Genomic DNA, 20,735 nt, shown 5'->3' on the forward strand with positions numbered 1-20,735 from the left:
ATCCCTGGAAATCCTGCTGGTACACTTTGGAGGCACTGGAATGATCTACCTATGGGTTCTCGAGGCACGGTGTATAATTTAATGTAAATAGTAAAGCAATTTTTATTTTTTGTTGAGATTCTATCTGTTTTCTTTATAATTATTATTTCATTTTAGACATGTAATTTTATCCTGATTTATTTATAATTATTAAAAAAAAAAGTTTATTTACCAAAAAATTATACGTAGTTTTATTAACCTATGATCTCCACACTAGGCTAGGCCTGTCTTGTGGAGTCAGTTGAGACAATTCCAATTTTTTATTAACATCTTCCTACGCTGAAGTTTTGACATTGTACTGTATTAGTAGGCAATACATATAGCTTACAGTATTTTTAATAACAAAGCTTCCGTGAGACACAGACATATTAAATATATTAATAACGGGTCACTCACGTGTTTTAAGTCGAAAACGCTCGAGTGAAACATGTCGAGCGTTTTCGACTTAAAACACGTGAGTGACCCGTTATTAATATATTAAATAAGCTTACAGTATTATATAAAAATAAAAGCTTTTGTATTTAATTTTGTATTTTGTATTTAAATTTTAAAATGTTGGCATGCATTTTTAATTTTAATGTGACATTGTTATTTTATGTTTTAATCTATGGGTATTTTTGCCTGAAATAAACATTTTGATTGATTTATTTAATTCTCTTCGAAAATCGTAACACTAAAATCAACACATTCCGGAACATGAAAGAGGAAACTAACTAAAGTAATGTTTGCCCGACAGCTTTGTACTACAGTTTGTACAATAGCCGGCCTAGCCAATGTGACAATCGCTATCGCTTCGACAACGAAACGCATTGTGCCTCTCTATCACTCTTCCATATTAGTGCGACAGTGACAGTTGCGTTTTGATCGCTACGGAGCGTAAGCGATCGGCATGTTGGCTACGCGGTCAGTTGTGTATTACCTATACGTATGACAAAGACACCCTGCATTTAGCCTTCCTTACTTTTTATCCTATCTTGTCTAATGTGGTGTCGGTGTCATGTTCCTTTTGATAAATGAGATTGTGTACCTACGTACGACTCGTACGAGTATTTATTTATTACAAAGCACTTTCCGCCTTAAATAGGCCTCTATTATTTTTCGCTGTAAATGAGATATGCCTAATACTAGATTCGAATTGATATTGTACAAATACTAACGAACCTCTATTAGGGTCACTTACACCATCTCACTAACCCGGGGTTAACTGGTTAAATCTGGAGTTACCATGGCTACCAGTACAATTTGACACTTGGTTAACGGTTTAAGCGGTTAACCCTGGGTTAGTGGGATGGCGCTTAGTGAAGCTACGGCCACTACACGCCACTCTGACGAGTCATATAGGTCCCCTGTTTTCTATGCAAACAGTTAGTCTGACAATACTTTGCTCAATTTTCCTGGCTTATCCAATGAGCATGACGCTCCGCTGCTGATACTTGGATAAAAAAGTTTCAAAAGTACTCACATTGAAATGGTCTTTTGATTTGTTTGTCCTATCCTTCAAATGAGTATTCAACTCCTTGGGCTGATGTTTACATGAAATCATATATGTGGATTTAAATCTTAATCATTTTGCACTCACTTACACATAGTTTGAAACGTGAAACAGGTAGAGATCAAAGCAACTGTCGAAAACTTAGCGTCGCTACCTCCAAACTATATTTCTTAGTATTGGTAGGGTAGACGATCTTGCCTGAGTGAAGGGCATGCTATGCCCGACCACACACTTCGTACATTTAGATTAAAATTTAAATCAGCTTTCTAAATATAATAACTTAGTTAGACTAACATTATTTCGTAAGATTGAACCTATTCACTAAGTCTAGGTGATCTACAGATAGCATTAACATTTATTATAATTAATAAGCTTCTGCTCTCTTGATAAGGTTTGACTGAGCGACTGACGTCAATTGCTATTTGCGTTTCAGCTAAGTGCTTTAATATTCATGGGGAGCAGATCATCTAATAAACCATTATTATTATTATTGACGACCGGTCTGGCCTAGTGGGTAGTGACCCTGCCTGTGAAGCCGATGGTCCTGGGTTCGAATCCCGGTAAGGGCATTAATTTGTGTGATGAGCACAGATATTTGTTCCTGAGTCATGGGTGTTTTCTATATGTATTTAAGTTTTTATATAATTATGTCGTTGTCTAAGTACCCATAACACAAGCTTCCTTGGGCTTACCGTGGGACTTAGTCAATCTGTGTAAGAATACAAAATACAAAAATACAAAAATTCTTTATTTAATAAATTAGCAATATATAATGATTTAAAGGGATGGAGCCGCCCAGTAAGCATAAGAATGCCTGTGTCGGGAGACACCGCTCTTCCCTAACTATGTTTTTACATAGAAACAATAACACGACTAATACAATCAATTCTAAATTTAACATGCTAACTATAAACTATAACTATGTAAATAAAGAATGTCCTATAATATTTATTATTTATTATTAGATGATCTGCTCGTGCGAATTTATTAATTAAATTGTTATCATTTTTAGGGTTCCGTATCCAAAGGGTAAAAACGGGACTATTACTATGACTCCACTGTCCGTCGTCTGTCTGTCTGTCTATCTGTCACCAGGCTGTATCTCATGAATCGTGATAGCTAGAGAGTTAAAATGTTCACGGATGATATATTTCTGTTGCCGCTATAACAACAAATACTAAAAAGTACGGAACCCTCGGTGGGCGAGTCCGACTCTCACTTGTCCAGATTATACAACAACGCTTTTGAGGTCTGAAAAACTTTCAAACATATTTTTCTATGTTTTCGAAATCGGTAAACACAACATGTTAAAACAACGGTCCAATTAAGAACCAGCGACCGTATCTGAGATGACAATCAAATGTTGACAAATGCCAATCGAAAAATAAATACTATGTCTATGAAAAATACTAATGTAGAGATGACAGATAACACGAAAAGTGACGTGATCATTTTCATATGTAGGTAGGTATTAAAGTTTCGTATTTTAAACGATTTTGATTAAGCGGGTTAGTATTATGAATTCTCTCTTCATTTCTACATAAAAAATAGACTAAAAGTATAGGGCATCTTTGCCATAGCTAAGCCTATTTTACTAATTTCAAAGGCCGCCGTCTCTACCAATGGTGTCAATATTACTGTACCAATGGTGAAAATAATAGTCACATTGCTGCTCAACTACTTGAAATATTTATAGTCGTCATAATCATTGTCATTGCCAAATTTTTGAGGTCGGCTCGCCAAAAATGGCAGTAGCTAACTACCAGTATATTAAAATGTTTATACAATTAATTTGAATGCAGATTGTGTAGATGTGTCACTCGAAGATAGCAAGCGATGATTCATTTTCATGAAGGTATCTTATCTATATCTAACGAAAATTTATACCAGGGGTTCCCAAACTTGTGTTAGGCACGCCCCCTGCTGCCTTAAATGAAATTCCCACGCCCCCCTTCGTACCTAAATGTTCTAGTTTTCAAAATCAAACAAGTTTAATCCCCGAGACCCCGCGCCCCCCACTTTGAAAACCCCGGGTTTATATCTTTTGCTTGTTGTAGTTGGATTGGTAATAAAAAGAAACGTAAAAAATAAACATTTGACATAGGTAAATTAACTTAATTGTAACCCACGTCACCCGGGGTGTAAAGGGTAACTGAAATTTTTTGCATTCTACGTCCGGTATAAAAAGGGCATCAGATCCCATATGTTATTAGCGTTACGTTAAAATGGTCTTGGTTGTTATGTTATGATAAAGAAAATATGTAGCTGCTGTCATCCTACTTCTTGATACTATTGCTAGTTGCCCTTTCTCGAGAATACTTTACAATAAATTTCTTTTACGTCCATCGCTTTTTTTTTTTTTTTTCATTTATTCATACATTATTAAATAAAACATGCCTATTTACAAATTATCACTTGTCAACGCGCGTTAGAAAGAAGCATGCTCAATATAAGAAAAATGGACAAAATAAGACACTCTAAAATAAGAGAAAAAACAAGAGCAACAGATGCCTTGAGTTATGCAAAGAAACTTAAGTGGAAGTGGGCAGGCCATACAGCAAGACTAACAGACAAGAGATGGACATCGAAAGTCACTAAATGGAGAGGCCCACTTGGCAGAAGGGGCCAAGGCAGACCACTTACACGTTGGGAAGATGACATAAAAGGAACAGCCGGCACAGACTGGATGTCATTAGCACAGGACAGGGACAAATGGGCAGCACTGGAGGAGGCCTTTACCCACTAGGGATTCATGTAATTAAACACTAATTTTAAGATTGTTTTATTTTTTCAAATTTATATGTAACCGTTTTTTACATCGAATAAAGGGCTTTTTTATTTTTATTTATTTTATTTACAAATAATTTACAATTAAATAATTTCATGTACAATTATACAAAATGTCAAAATAATACAATATGTCAAAAATAAATAGCCAATAGTCGAATCATGATTAAAAGTCAAATAATAAAAGTTAAAACTCGTCAACGCTGTAATAAATTTTTTCAAACAGGAATAATTTAAGTTTCGCTTTGAATTTCAGGCAACTTGTTGAACAACTGCACTGCTTGAACTCTAGCAGTGTGCGACACCACCGCTAATCGCGACGCTGCAGTAAGAGGGAAATTTTTCGTTCTCGACTGTAGTCTTAATGCCATGTCAGCCTGTGACTCATAACACTCTCGATGTTTCACGACACTCGTCAAGAGAACTAAAATATAAAGAGAGGGAGCTGTCAATATCTTTAACTCCTTAAAGTGTTCCCGGCAAGATTCCCATTGCGGTATACGCACCATAGCGCGGATAGCTTTTTTTGTGCAATAAAGGCGCGGTCCATATTATATTTATAGCTATTGCCCCAGATCCTTATGCTATAGCGAACCATTTGAGCGATTTTATTATTACTTAACTTTTTCATTACAAATAGGTCGAAGTATTATACAATTTATTTGTGTAGCTTCCATCGAACTAAGTGGGCTTGGTTCAACAGTCGCATCACGTGTGAAACGTAAACACACTGGGTGCTCCCATTTGTCCAATCAACACAGATATTGACGTCGAATAGTCATTGCGCGGAGTTGTATAGCTAACTAGCGTAGCCTCAGCTCGGGATTCATTACAACTATACGTAATGAAAGAGGATACTTATACTGGTTAGCCTGAGCCTTTGAGTCACCCGTGCTAGGCGTTTGGAACGACAGCTCAGTCCCTACTGAACGATACAGCGATCACGCCCAAGGTCGGCCTCTGCATCAATGGATTTTAATTACTCACTGAAATAACAAAGATCACTAGATAGTAGATACCATGGAAGAGATGCCTATATTGTACGTGTCGTCAATCTTAAAACGTCTAATCGTCTTGATTGGTCTACGCTTTTAGTTTCACTTAATGCGAAGTATTTCCAAATGAGTACGAGAGGAATATTTATGCTTGAGACACGCTTAAACAGACAATCGTACATTGAACCCATCTGCTTGAACAAAAAGTTGCAAAATTATATATTAACTACTAATACTGGGTCTCATTAGGTGGTAACAGGCCACTGATGGTGTTTATGTTTACGTCCGTTTTAAATGGGATAATTGAAGTAACCATGTGATTATGATACCAACGTGCCGTCCATTGTTTCGTCGGCTGCTGTGTATGTGAAGTGTGTATACCGTGTTTATAAACGCACTTTATTTCGTTACAAACAGTATGTCCGCGTTCAGTGTACTCACGGGCTCGGTCGGTACCGTTCTCTGGCCAGTGGAGTGAATGGGAGTCGCGTGGTCGCGTTGCCTCCGATTTTAACAGTTGTTATACTTTATCTCTCTATCTGAGAAGGTTTGGTTGTCCGATGTTTTGCAGTAACGGCGTTTTAAAAAAGCTTTATTAAAACTTTTGTGAAATATAACATGAGATCTGGTGAACTGTGTAGTTTCACCGAGAGAATATTTGTAATTTGCGCCTATTTGCGCAAATACGGCTGTGCGTGATTGTCTGCTATTCATCATCAGGCATAAAGATGACCTTGTGATTGTGATTTCATCTTGTGTCTCAAACGGTTCCATATCGCAAGTTCGTTTGGTTCAATCCTTACTTGCGTAACCTTATTGTTTGGGTAAAAAAATAAAAATACTTCGCTTCCAGCTTATGTCGTAGTATCTTATCGGTTATTCCGATATATTGCTAGCAATCGATACGCGTATCAATATTGTAGTTAGTTACCATTTAGATACGTGTAATACCTATAAGTTTCTATTGGTGCGACAGTTGGTCGCGCGTGCGCGGATAGAGCGCAACTGTGCGGTACTAATATCACATTTCAAATTATGCGTTTCGCGTACTTATTCTGTTTCACGAATATCCACGTTGATTCTTACTTTGGCATGGAGACTGCTATCTGTGACCGAACGTAAACGTATACCTATACAAACCGCAGCGTGTAACATTGTAGTTGACTTGCTTCAGCAATTTGCAATATCACGCCGTCAGTTTAATTTGGTGTTACCTAGTTCTTCGATGTGTTTATTTTAATGTTATTTTTGCTTTAGCAGACGTGTGTATTAATCAAAAACTAAAGATAAGTAGTTCTTTGAGTTACAAAGTGATACTGGCGCAGAATGTGATCGTTTTTCCGAATAGCGTTTGTAGTAGTAATAGCTTTTAATATTTTCAGCATAGGTCATCAAATTTCAGTTATTTATATAAAATAGTTCGTAGTTTTTTTATTTTTTAGTACAGTCGCCATCAGATATATCGGAGCGGCCGAGGTGCTCAAAAATATCTGAACACGCACCTAGCGCCTTGACAATAGAGGCGTGTTCAGATATTTGTGAGCGCCTTGGCCGCTCCGATATATCTGATGGCGACTGTACATAGATAAATTATTGGCAAAACAGTTACACGGTTACCTATGTAGTCTAACTGGTTTTATACATTGCCATTGATTTAGTGACGTAGTACCAAACATGAGCAGAAAATTTAACGAAGTTGTGAACACCGATGTTTTTGATTTGACCGCTTTCTGAGTAATGTCTCTTTTGACACCCTTCCATGCCATATTTTATATATGGCATGGTTGATTTTTGTAGAAGTCGCAGTAAATCGTCGCGTTTCCGGTTATCTGATAAAAGAACAGTACCTATGTCAAATACACGAAAACGCCATATATGTTTTCAATATGTACGAAACGGCGGTCAAAACGCTCGAATACTGACCCTCCTGACATCTGGATGTTATCAATTCTCAAGTCAACACGGGCTGCCGATGCCGGGTCTTTGATTGGAACGTACTTGTTTGATTGCACGTTAACTATCAACTGCCCACGTTCAATCCACTCAAATAATATATGACGTCACGTTCCGATATGTTGTTGCTGGTCACCAAATGTTTTAAAAGGAAATAAAATGTTGATCTGAACCCAGTGTCTTTTTAATCATCAATTCATCATGCTCCTCGCGTTGTGTCGGCATTTTTGCCACGACTCATGGGAGCCTTGGGTCCGCTTGGCAACTAATCCCAAGAATTGGCGTAGGTACTAGTTTTTACGAAAGCGACTGTCATCGGACCTTCCAACCCGGAGGGTAAACTAGCCCTTATCGGGATTAGTCCGGTTTCCTCACGATGTTTTCCTTCACCGAAAAGCGACTGGTAAAATATCAAATGATATTTCGTACATAAGTTCCGAAAAACTCATTGGTACGAGCCAGGGTTTGAACTTGCGACCTCCAGCCACCAGTGTCTTTTTAATACAGGAATGAATATACGTCACTTTTCGATATGCTGTTGCTGAAAGAAATAAACTGTTAATGTGAATCCAGCATTTTTTTTATTCACTACACTTTATAAAACAAAGTCCCCCGCCGCGTCTGTCTGTATGTATCACAATAAACTCAAAAACTCCTGAACGGATTTTCATGCGGTTTTCACCTGTCAATAGTGATTCTTGAGGAAGGTTTAGGTGTATAATATGTTAAGGTTTTGTCTAACCCATGCGAAGCCTGGGCGGGTCGCTAGTTTAATGAATATGCAAAACTTTACCTTAAAAGTGATATCTAATTTGTGTATTCAAGAGTTTGGTAATTATGTTAGATCTTTCGCTAAAGTTTTCGTAATCGCTTAGCGACATCCATTGATTGCATTTATATTTAGTCAAATTTAATACTCCATCTATTCCAGAATCTAAGATTACTGAAAGAGGGTTATTTATTTTTGCTAATTGTATATTATTGTACGCGTTGTCTTGCTAATGGTACCGTTTGTTTGTACATCGACTTTGTATTTAATTTCATTGTAATAAGACTTAATATTATATTTATAACCTCGTATATAGAAACGTCTTACGTCTGCTACAGTATCCACATCATCATATGTTTATCACGACAGCATGATCATTTCGATTTGCAATATTATCTGCGTGCAGTATGACCACTATGTTGGTGCGACAGAATCTAAATCTATATCGCTTCTAGTGACAATTGTCAATGTCCACAGATTTTGATTAAAAGTGTCAATAAATGAAAGGTGATCTAAATAATCAGGCGGAATATTATACGGTTAGTGGTTTTAGTTGTGTTCGGATTTCTCTAAGAGACCGTTCTCCGATAACATTCATGGTACCTATTAGAGTCGTTATTTCTATTATAATTACTGCATCGGTTAGCTTTGAGTTTTCGCTTGTATTCAGCCATTTAATCCGATTTTGTCTAGACGTGTTCAAACCGAGTTAGTCATCAAGCTTATTTTTTGAAATATCTTTATTTACTCCTGATATAGTATCTTAATCTTCACACTTGCCTTAAAATCAGTGTGCTCGTACATTTTAATAATAGTGGATATCTATAAGTTAATGAGTAATGAGCCTTTAACTTACGTCATGTGTCTTGAATTAAGTTAGTTGGGTTGGATATTTTTACAATAATTAAGTAATAGGCATATTCTCCAGAGAATACTGACAATTCTGCATTTTTTTAAATTTGTTAACATTGTTAATCAATCAATCATTCAAAATGTTTATTTCAAATAAACTTAAACATACATGTCACCATTTTAAAATTTAAACACAAATTAACTACAAATAAATCAGGATAAAATTACATGTCTAAAAATGAAATGATAATAATAAAGAAAACAGATAAAATCTGAACAAAAAAGCAACAATTACAATGACATTAAAATAAATTAAAATTACATTAAAATTCATTCAAATACAATTACATTAAAATTCAATGTCTAGAACGTATGTAGGTCATTCCAGTGCCTCCAAAGTGTACCATCAGGATTTCCAGGGATGAGCTGAAGCAGACTGTTGGATCTGTCATGTACTCGGCGCATGAGGGAGGCAGTACGTTTGCATCCCCGAATCGCTACAGTAACGTTGCAGTCCCATCAGCATGCGGAAACCAATATTGTATTGGACACGCAGGGCATTGAGGGTCTGTTTTTTGTAATTTGTCCATAGGATGTAAAAGGACTCGCAAAAAGCCTTAAAAAGGGTCTTTTTGACATCCCTGTCACACCGTGAATCAGAATCAGAATGCATTTATTCGTTATAACATAGGTACATTGTATTGGTCTTATAGTTAGAGCATATTGCGAACGCTATGTGAACGCTACGCGTGCGAACCTAATTTAATCGTGCGAACATAAAAAATCCACAAAATTGGTTTAAAAATTATAGTAAAAGTGACCAGTGAAATGATATTGTACCATGAGCAAATCGTAACGAGAGTAATGAGTGAAATTTAATTGATTTCAACCAATTAGAGCATAATGGTGGATAACGCGTCCTTCGAGTGCTCAGAGGAATCCAGCGGGGAAGGTGGCTTTCATCAAAACGGGTGAGAATTAACTGAAAAATGTGTTTTTCTTGAGTTGTATACTACTTTTTTTTAAATTCGATTGTGTTGGTTTAACCATAGATACAAAAACAAGAAAAAAGTATTGACAAAAATACAAAATTGATCATACCTACTGTAAAATTCTTAAGAGGTTTTACAATCCTAATTGATACGATTAAAATTAAAGGAAAATGTCTGTAAAATAGAGACACGAAACCAGTTAAGTAACGGATTCCGATATAGGACACCAGAATATGCGCATGTATAACAACAGTAGAGTTCCAAAACCCCGTTTCGGACCTATTTACCTTCAACCCCATTCAAAATTCCCTGCTCGTCCCAAAATGCTAACATTTGCTTTAAAATTCAACAACTTACGTAGTTACCCACGTCATTCAATGTTTTATGCATTTAGACGTCCAGGCTCCTATTTTCATAAAGATAAGATGTGTTTTTGTTCGCTGTTGAAGCGGGACATTTGTGAATATTGCATAAAACCTAATGCGTCCCGGGTTTTCGGTCAGTGCGTTATCGTTAGTTTCCAGTTCGTTTCGTGTCGCACTCGTGTAGGAAATGGGGGTTTTTCTATTTAGAAGGTGAGTTTTCTTTATTTCTAGTAAACCTACACCAAACCCAGTTTACAAGAAAAACTATAAGTTTTGGAACTCCTAAATGTAGGTTTGGTTATGTAGAAGTACGATATAAGTTTGACAAATAAGTTTACATCCACAACTTTACATCAAATAAACGGCCTATAAGCTGGACCGAAAGACACGTATTGTGTTAAATTTTACGTTTTCTGGCTAGAAAATAGATTCTTTTTGAATTACTGCTTTCGGTCCATAGCGACGTATTATACGGTTTGTTTCCTTTCTCGATCTGATGTAAACTTTACAACTGATTTGCAATAAAATCTCAACAATGGATGCAATTCTGTACAAATACGACACACTGTTTCCTCGCATGACCGATCCAGCACGGAACCTACCAATTTGTTTGTGTTGGCTTGATAAGGTGCTTTCATAACAAACAATCGATCATTGTGTCAGTGTGGCACGGAAACCGTCTTGTTTGCAGGTGTGATCATAAACGTAAACATGGCGTTTAGTCCATTATATGAGCTAAGTAAAGGTGATGTACGGATACTACGGATGTCAACTGCAGCTACATTACTGGCAGTGCGGCATCCTTGTTGCCGCCGATATATCTGTCAATTTCTTTGATAAAATGAGTGAAGGCCTAAACTTCATAATCGCGCCAGTAATCCGACGGCAACAACAACGCCGCAACTATAGTGCAGCTACAGTTGGCATCCCAACGTCACCTAGGAGGAACTACAGTGATGTGTCTGTGCTAGTAGAAAAAGAGTTGTAAAAGTGTCCTTCTGGCCTATTTGTAAAATACATATGTTGTACTGCGTCATGACAGCGTTGTAGATTGTAGATGTGGCCGATTGTTAATTTTAGGGGCGGATATTGGTTTTTTTTGGGAGGAAAGGAATGTGTGATCCTGATCAAGTTCCTGTACGATACATATTTGTGTCGTTTTCAAGCAAAAGGTACCACATTGTCGCTTGCCATAAAGACGCTCTGACAGGTTATACATATTCGTATAAAGATACTAGCAAATTTCGTTCTTATGGTAAGCGACAATGTGGTACCTTTTGCTTGAAAACGTCACATTTGATTTCTAAATTGGTCCGCACTCTGAAAGCACTTTTATATCACTGAATTTGACTGGCTGCATCTTTGTACGAGTAACATAGAGAGCATATTTCCGAAATGCATTAAGTTTGCAGTAATAGACTCAGAATTAAGCTCCTGCTTTTTGCTCTGAATCGGAAATGAAATAAGTAGACGCTGACCACGCTAACTTTGCACAAACTTGGCCGTAAGAATGCATACATATGCCTAAAAGCTATATGTATACTTGACGTAGGTACCACTTGACAGGAAAATTTATTTTTAAAATTTAATATTTATTTGCAGTCAATAACCATCCTACCAGTATTTATATACTATTGACGTGTTTTAATATCAATACTTCTAAGTCTTCTAACTCAATAATAAATAAATATACAATCTATCTTTTAGTGCCGGAAGTTTAAAATCTGTATAATGAAGTCATTTTGAAAAACATTTGAAAAAAAAAAAAACTGTAATCAATTAAAAAATAGTTATAGACTTCTTAAGAAGATAAAGTATAAAAAAACCCACACAACAAATTGTTCAACATACAACTTTCTTAGTTTTTGGTACTTAATCGGTCAAAATTTTCATTTCTTGCGGTCAGCCCCAGTCCACTAATATTTATTGTTCTTGCTCTAGATGCCGACTTACTGTTCTAGGTGGTGACCTAGAACACTAAATAAATGAAATAAATAATCTCAATTCTATTACAAGGTTATACACATAAGGCCTCTAAGGGTTATTTTTGGGTAGAGTCAGATAAATTTATTGGCGTCTTCATTCGAAGTATAAAAATATAAATATGCCATGTATTCAAATTATGGGTACATTTTATGCTTCGATTTGCGGGATAATTTATTATCATAGACCGAACGACTTAATTGACTTAATGCGTTTTTTTTCTTTTCGGGTAAAAATACATTTCCAGTTACAAAATAGTATAAAATAGTATTTTACCCGACTGCATCAGAGGGTATAATGTTTGAGGGTTATGACGATTACAAATACAAATCCAATTGAGGTACTTTCATCCTCAAGATGATTTTATTATCAGTAGGTATATATTTTAAAGACAGCATAATAGTTTATTACCGGAAAATCGGTTGCTAAGTTATCATCAATAATTTACATACCAGAAAAACTACAAGGTAATCCCACGGCTAATCAATATTTTGGCTGTATTGATTTCTTCTACAATTGAATTTTACATTTTGTCGCTGCAGGCAACGAACCTAATCATTAATCAACGTTAAAATAAAAATTCCAGTGAAAAATCAAATTTTGCAATAATATGGCAACAAAACTAGAAGCAAATAAAAGTTGCATTTATTCTGCATAAATAAAGTTCTTATAAGTACCTAAATAACTTAAATTCATGTCGATAATTACAGTCTCGAATGACCTACGAGGTATTTTAGAGGGATATAACCAAACGGAGACGCCTTGTCTGTAATTTTCTGTACAAAAAAGTGCCGATTTTTGCTGGGGAGGGGAATGTATACGTAACGTAAAAATAGCCATGTCAGATAAACGTCAGTCCATACATTGTGTATGACCATTGTCCGACTATTTTCGCAGAAAGGAACGCCTGTTAATGGCTACTCCGTTTGGTTATATCTTCTAAGTACTTGAGGCCTTATTCATCTTTGAGAACAATCAAAGAAGTAATACTGGTTATTTAAATTCAATCAGACTTCACGGGGCCATGGGCGAGGTGATTGCAAAGGTCGGCGAGACAAATTAATACCTCGATAAGATTGCCGTTGGCACTGCGTTAACGTTCAGTTTTTATTTACTGTTTATGTTTGTGGCCTGGATACGTTAAATCGGGCACGCAATACTAACTGATATAAAATTATTCTTGTTATTATAGTTTACGTCCGTAGAACGTTTCCTAGGTCTCCTGTTTCCAAATAGACATTGGTTATGTACTTAATTTGAAATTGCTATCTGGTTTTCGCTCAGACTGAAATTTTCCGAAAAAAAGATCGATCTTTCGAGTGAGAGCGACAAAAAATGATGTTATTCTAGGTTTCTAGGTCTTAATATTTTTCGAATTTAAACTGTTGTGAGACATACAACATTGAATAATTTTACGGTTTAGACACTTGTTTTAGTCACTCGCGCGACATGTTTCGGAGAGCCTAGGTCTCCTTTCTGAAGCACTAATAGTGCGAGCACCGTTCATGACGGCCGTGTGTAAAACAAGTAAGTCTAAACCGTAAAATTACTTAACATTTTTTACTAAAAATAGTTAGTATTTTTTTGGCTAATCTACTGATTACAATATTTTTTATGGAATTAATCCAATATTTGTTGTCCACAGACATGTAGTGAAGCCACTGTCAGGCTCGGCGCCGTCCGTGCGCGAGCCGGCCGACGCCGTGGAGGCCGAGGGCGGCAGCAAGCAGCCCAGCAAGTCGCGCCAGAAGAAGTTCCAGCGGCACTTCCCGCAGGTCGGGCCCGAGGAGCGAGTGCTCAACTGTGAGTTTAGAGTTTAGAGTTCGTCGTCTCTGTATGTCTGTATACGTGTGACTAGAGCTGTTGTAGTTGCTGTGTAGGCTGTAAATTTACTTCAACTAAACATGATCTGCTCGTAAAGGTAGATTTATCACCGGTATTTTCCACTTTTTAAATACCTAACAATTGTACCGTAATTATAAATAATTACATAGCAACTGCGTGTTTTATTAACTCATGTGAATGATGCAGTCACAAATGCGGATATGGAACACATAAAACGAGAAATATTTACCTAGTTTTAAGGACTAATTGATATTTTTCCCACAAACTTATCAGTATTATTTTTGGATTAACTTGTAGGTACTACACGTTGCCGCATTTTGAAAACGAAGAACAATTTATGAAAGTTATGAATAATGCATTTAAAATATAGATTAACCTAATGAAAAACCTTGTTTGTTGAGAGATGTGAATGAATACTAATGTCTGTACTAAGTATAATTGGACTTTATAATTATTGCTTTACTTTTAACTTATTCGTATTATCTACCGTTAATACGGACCGTGCGGGAAATAATAAGCATGGCTTCTTAACAGACACTTTAAAAAAAGTGTCTGTTAACTACATATTTTTCACAAAAGACACAAATCAAAAGTCAACAATGACAACATTGGCAATGTTTTATCTCGTTAATCTATTTTATCTATTTCTAAAGCAACCTCGTTATTAGGATCACAACGCAACTTCCCTACATAAATAATTAGTGGTAATGTTAGTACGGCTGTGGGCTTCTGTAAGGTGAAGGTATTTCACTGCTTCGACTGCTCCAAATATATATTTAGTTAAGTTTTTATTAAATAAGTTACGCTTAATGAAACTTTGCCATTCATGAGGTATCAGAACTATTTGTTTCCTGTAAGTATATTACATTATAGTTAGATTTCAATTTATTTATTTAAGACAACACTGGCCCATAATGGTTAGTAACAATTAAGATTAAAAACTAAGTGTAGTGGAACAAAAAACAGAAAGCGACAAAACAAAAATAGACAGCAATAAAATTCTTACAACTATCACCTAATAGCGGTTATGACACACCCAAAATGCCGCATTATAGGTGAGTCGTATCGGCCCGCAACAGTAGCCAGGATGGGGTTGGAGCTGGCCCGCACTCTGCAGAGCAACGAGGCAATTCTCTTGCGTATTATGGCATAGTAGTCATCCGTGTGAGCTTGCGCAAACATGCCCGATGCGCTGCAGAAACGGGACAGCCCCAACAACATCCTGAAACCATTATTATATTGGACGCGCAGGGAACTGATGGTCTTCTGCGTATAACTAGTCCAGAGGCTGCACGTGTAGAACACCTGACAATAGGCTTTAAACAACGTTCCTTTTACCTGTTGGCTACATCGTACAAACCTCCTTATTAGCATGTTGCATCGGACTGCCAGTGCCCTGCGCTCCCTTTCTATATCTAATTTGTCTTTAAGGTTAAAGTTAAAGTTTAAGTTTCTGTTTTCCCTGTAAAAAAACCGTGACTCATCTCATGGGAAGTATGGAAACTGAATATGTGTGTTGGTTGATTTCAGACTACTCATGCGCTCTGGTGGGGGATCTCTTGCTGCAGGGGCACCTCTACATCACCAAGAACTACTTCGCCTTCTACTCCAACGTGTTCGGATATGTGACCAAGGTTGGTGCGATATTTGTATTGATTTAGCCTAGTTGTCATTCCCATGGCTTATATTAGAACTGGGTCGATCTGAGTAGTGTCTGTCTGTGCTTACTATGCTAAATGTGCACGCCAGGAGCTGCGTCTTTGCTAACTTTGTCATTGCCAAGTCTTAGCGTAGATATACTCTAAGGGCTGAGCACATATTACGCTGTGCAATGATGATCTTTGCAAACCTATCACAAGATGAAAGTAGCCTCTGGCTTGGATTGCTGTTTAAACAAACATGTCATCCAGTGATAAATTAGATTATTGTCAGTCGAAATAGCATTATGTCTAACGAAAAACTTCCTGTGTATTTGATTACGTAACTATTTTACTTTGGGTTACTTGTTATAGAGAAAAAAAAAACATTTTGGAACGCATGAAAATGATCTTTGTTTTCGCAAGTAGCTTCAAACATACGATGACCTTAAATTATTTGCTGCGCCCTTATTGATATATTATTATCTGTTACTTACATGTTTACGTGTGCCTGATGGATATAAAGAAAATTTTCTGAGGCTCAAGGCCGACAATCCTAGCGTAAATATTTACCTGTTATCGTAAACTAGTAGTACTTCCGGAACTGGTTTGCAGGAATTTTAATTATAAATTTAGAGCCACATCGTAGATTAGTGAATCAACATTTTTTCGATCAGTTTCATTGCGTTGCGAAACATTTTAATAGTTCTGATGTAAAAAATTGGCACTATACTATACGACTCGAGTCTTGTGGCAACGAAAATTAGAATCCATAGAAATACAATATTTCTATTAAGATTAGCTAGGAGAAATTTAAGTTCCTAGTAATCAGCTAAAACCCAAAATTCTTCTATTTTTTTTTTTACTTTTTTACAGTAGGTACATATTATTATTATCTCATTGCCTTGCAATGATTAGGCCTCACCATTAGCGAACCGATATCTACCTATTGTTAACTAACCTAACTTAACCCAACAGCGAATGGTGCCAAATTTCATCCAAATCTCAGCAATTGATGCGTGACAGCGTAAACCCATCCTCTAAATTTTCACGTTTATAACATTAGTAGGATTAAGTTAACCGCGTGATTCTCACCCGCCAGCCGCCTGGTAATCAAATATGAACTCGGGCAAGTCTAGCTTAGCAAATTTGATCTAAAGCCGCGTAAGTGCATCGCCGCATAAAAACGTGTCGACACAGCTCTGCCTAAACTAGGTCAGAGTTGAGTCGAGTAAGCCGATTTTAGGCACGTGTTGCCCGGATGTGCCCGGTCAGTATATGCTTATTAGGTAACGATTATAGCATTAGTAATTTAAAATCAGTTGTAATTCTAGAGATTAATATTAAATTAATGCTTATCAAGCTTATAATAACTAATAATTTATTAGAAAACTACATACACATTAAATATACATAATAGACAAGATCGAATTATATCTTATAACAACTTATATATAAGTATACAAAATCTTAAAAAATAATCTAGTTATATGTAAGAAATCCGCAACGCTACGACATAATCAGTGCTGCTTCCTAAAGCTAGATAAATCCGATCAAAATTTTTTATTTGCTTTTTCATGCCAGCTCCTAATACCAACGACGTCAGTGCTCCGCATCACGAAAGAGAAGGTGGCGCGCATCATCCCCAACGCCGTCGGCGTGTGTACGCGCGACGAGCGGCACGTGTTCGGGTCCCTGCTGTCGCGGGACTCCACCTACAAGCTCATGACCCACGTGTGGAAGGCGGCGCGCGTGCCCGAGCGAGCGGCGCCCACTCCACAGGTATGTGGCATATTATATTCATATCAGCAATACTACCGTTGAACAAAACTCTCTCTCACGGATCTCCTTTAGGACGGATTAGACGCTGCCCTTACGCGATCTTGACCAGATCCACTTTGTTACCGGCGTTTATACAGCAGATAGTTTGAACGTTTTTATATTTTGATTTTCGCACATTAAGCGTCGGTTGCACCAAACTGTGTGTAACCGTTAAGAGGCCTTATTCCTACAAACGAGCGTATTTTGCAAAATGCTTCCTTTTTCATTCAACATTACGACGTAACTATTAGTATTTATTCAAAAACTGTTAACGTTCTTAAATAATCATTTCCTAAACTAGCGGCTGAAATAATTAAAGTTTGCATTTTCTCTTTTTAAACCTAAAATAAATGAGTTTTCCTGGGAGTATTTTTCAAAATTTGCAGTGAAAGGTGTCGTTTCGGTTGCCAATTTTGCAGTAAACAAGAATCATTTGGTACATGAATGATTACAATTCAATTCACCATATCTTGGACGAGGGGCTAAAATGATTGAAAATCAAAGATTCATTTAAAAAAATTGATAAAATACCTTCCGAGTTTTCTTCATTTTTTCGGTGAAAACAGGGTCGCATTATATTTTTTATCGCAAATTGTACTTATATTTTGCCCTCAAAATAATATTATAGCAAACTCTTAACTTTATGTGAACCCATAAAAAAATAATCATAACTATAGGACCTATTTTACCGTAAATTTAAATATTTTTAAAAGAGGTATAAATCACGCTGCACCGACACTGCGCGCTCAGTCTCCGCCGGGCGCGCTTAGGGGACGGACCTGTGCTCGATCGTCAGGCGTTTGTTTCGTTCGTAATCAACGAGCTAGTTCCGAGAAGTGGTGTATACTGCGATTAGAAAATCTTGATCCTTAGGTGATCAATGTAATCATAGGTACATTTTATAGCACAAATATTAAATTTTTTCGCCTAGGTGATCGGGTCTGTTCAGGGTGCCTAGCCAAGATGCCAACCGTTTAGGTACCTATAGTTTACATTAAAACCAAATCTGTAGCTGGCCTCTGAATGGGTAGTAGAAACGGGTTCCGTATGTGTTTCCCTTTCCAGATGACCAAGGTGCCTAGCCAAGATACCAACCGTTTAGGTACCTAGAATATAGTTAACATTAAAACCAAATCTGTAGCTGGCCTCTAAAATGGGTCAAAGAAACGCGTTCCTTGTATCTTTCGCTTTCTAGATGACCAGGGTGCCTAGCCAAGATGCCAACCGTTTAGGTACCTATAGTTTACATTAAAACCAAATCTGTAGCTGGCCTCTGAATGGGTAGTAGAAACGGGTTCCGTATGTCTTTCCCTTTCCAGATGACCAAGGTGCCTAGCCAAGATGCCAACCGTTTAGGTACCTAAAATATAATTTACATTAAAACCAAATCTGTAGCTGGCCTCTAAAATGGGTCGTAGAAACGCGTTCCTTGTATCTTTCGCTTTCTAGATGACCAGGGTGCCTAGCCAAGATGTCAACCGTTTAGGTACCTATAGTTTACATTAAAACAAAATCTGTAGCTGGCCTCTGAATGGGTAGTAGAAACGGGTTCCGTATGTCTTTCCCTTTCCAGATGACCAAGGTGCCTAGCCAAGATGCCAACCGTTTAGGTACCTATAGTTTACATTAAAACCTAATCTGTAGCTGGCCTCTGGATGGGTAGTAGAAACGGGTTCCGTATGTCTTTCCCTTTCCAGATGACCAAGGTGCCTAGCCAAGATGCCAACCGTTTAGGTATCTATAATATAATTTACATTAAAACCAAATCTGTAGCTGGCCTCTAAAATGGGTAGTAGAAACGCGTTCCTTATGTCTTTCGCTTTCCAGGTGACCAGGGTGCCTAGCCAAAATGCCAACCGTTTAGGTACCTATAGTCTACATTAAAACCAAATCTGTAGCTGGCCTCTGAATGGGTAGTAGAAACGCGTTCCGTATGTGTTTTGCTTTGCAGATGACCAAAGGCACCCTGGTCATCTGCAAAACGAAACACATACGGAACGCGTTTCTATTACCCATTACAGTGGCCAGCTATAGATTTGGTTTTAACGTAAACTATAATAGGTACCTAAACCTGGGTGCCTAGCCAAGATGCCAGTCGTTCGTTCCGCAGCGAGCGATAGGGTAATCGCTCTCTATCACTCTTGCATATTAGTGCGACAGAGACGGTTGCGTTTCGTTCGCTACGGAGCGTAAACAGTTGGCATCTTGGCTAGGCACCCTGGTCATTTGGAAAATGAAAGACATACGGATCGCGTTTCTATTACCCATTTCAGAGGCCAGCTGCAGATTTGGTTTTAATGTAAACTATAAGTACCTAAACGGTTGGCATCTTGGCTAGGCACCCTGGTCATCTCTGGGTACAAGTATGTATATGTTCTTAACATAATAAACTGAAATTACTACTACCATGCATATAAAATAAAATAAAAGAGTGGCTATAACAATAAAAATAATGTTACTTGCTGTTGAAATCGACAAAGATCAAGATTATTCTTCTCTGCGTTCAAAACGCGTTATAGTTGCCGGCGCTCGCGTACCGCGCGTCAACGCATGGAGTGTTATTTCGTGAAATCGATGAACGCTCCAGGGAATAAGGGCTCTTAAAGAGTTCGCTAAACTTTACTGTATGGGAAGTTTCATAATTCTCTGCTGCGTGACGTTGATCAGTCTGTTAATTGTGGTTGCTGCAACTGACCCTAAATCGCTCGTTCAGTCAGCGTACCGACATTTATTGCTTATTTAGATTAGGACTTATAGCTCGGCCATCCGAACGATGAACATTTCTCAGTTTCGTTTGTTTTGCCATGTATTAACGGGTACTCGGTATTCTACCAGGATTTACGCGCCTCAGAAGTTGAGCTGGATGTAACGGACTCTCCCGAAGACGACAGCAGTAGCGCCGGCGGCGACCACACACCCGCTCCCCCTGTCCGGAGAGAGTCGGAAGCGATCATCACTTCAGGTGAGCCAGGAGTCAAAAATCTGTTCCCTTCCGGGTCAAACACAGGCAATGAATTATAATAACCTGGGGAATCGGGTAATATTCAAAGCCGGGCTGCGGCGGGGTATGTTTCTGGAGAAGGGAAAGCTTTCAGTGTTATACTTCTTCTTCTCCTCTCGTGTCGATGTTCCTTCAAACAGTGGATGCCCAGAAAGCAGCGGTGCTGACAGCCCTGACCGTCGCGTCCCTCAGGTCAGATTCTGA

At 37.7% G+C, this 20,735-nt stretch overlaps 2 protein-coding genes across 2 annotated transcripts in view; both read left to right on the plus strand.

Annotated features, from left to right (window-relative positions):
• The window catches only part of LOC134748710 (polyubiquitin-A), a 272,025-nt gene that overhangs the window by 88,381 nt on the left and 162,909 nt on the right, over positions 1-20,735 (plus strand). The gene's annotated exons all lie outside the window — the stretch shown is intronic.
• Positions 1-20,735, plus strand: part of LOC134748745 (uncharacterized) — a 91,194-nt gene that overhangs the window by 59,433 nt on the left and 11,026 nt on the right. Inside the window, exons 6-9 of the mRNA XM_063683520.1 lie at positions 13,873-14,030; positions 15,603-15,706; positions 17,294-17,491; positions 20,366-20,492. Of these exons, the coding sequence (XP_063539590.1) occupies positions 13,873-14,030; positions 15,603-15,706; positions 17,294-17,491; positions 20,366-20,492 (587 nt within the window). The remainder of the gene's footprint in view (positions 1-13,872; positions 14,031-15,602; positions 15,707-17,293; positions 17,492-20,365; positions 20,493-20,735) is intronic.

The sequence above is a fragment of the Cydia strobilella genome, chromosome 17 (assembly GCF_947568885.1).
Source record: "Cydia strobilella chromosome 17, ilCydStro3.1, whole genome shotgun sequence".
NCBI lineage: Eukaryota > Metazoa > Arthropoda > Insecta > Lepidoptera > Tortricidae > Cydia > Cydia strobilella.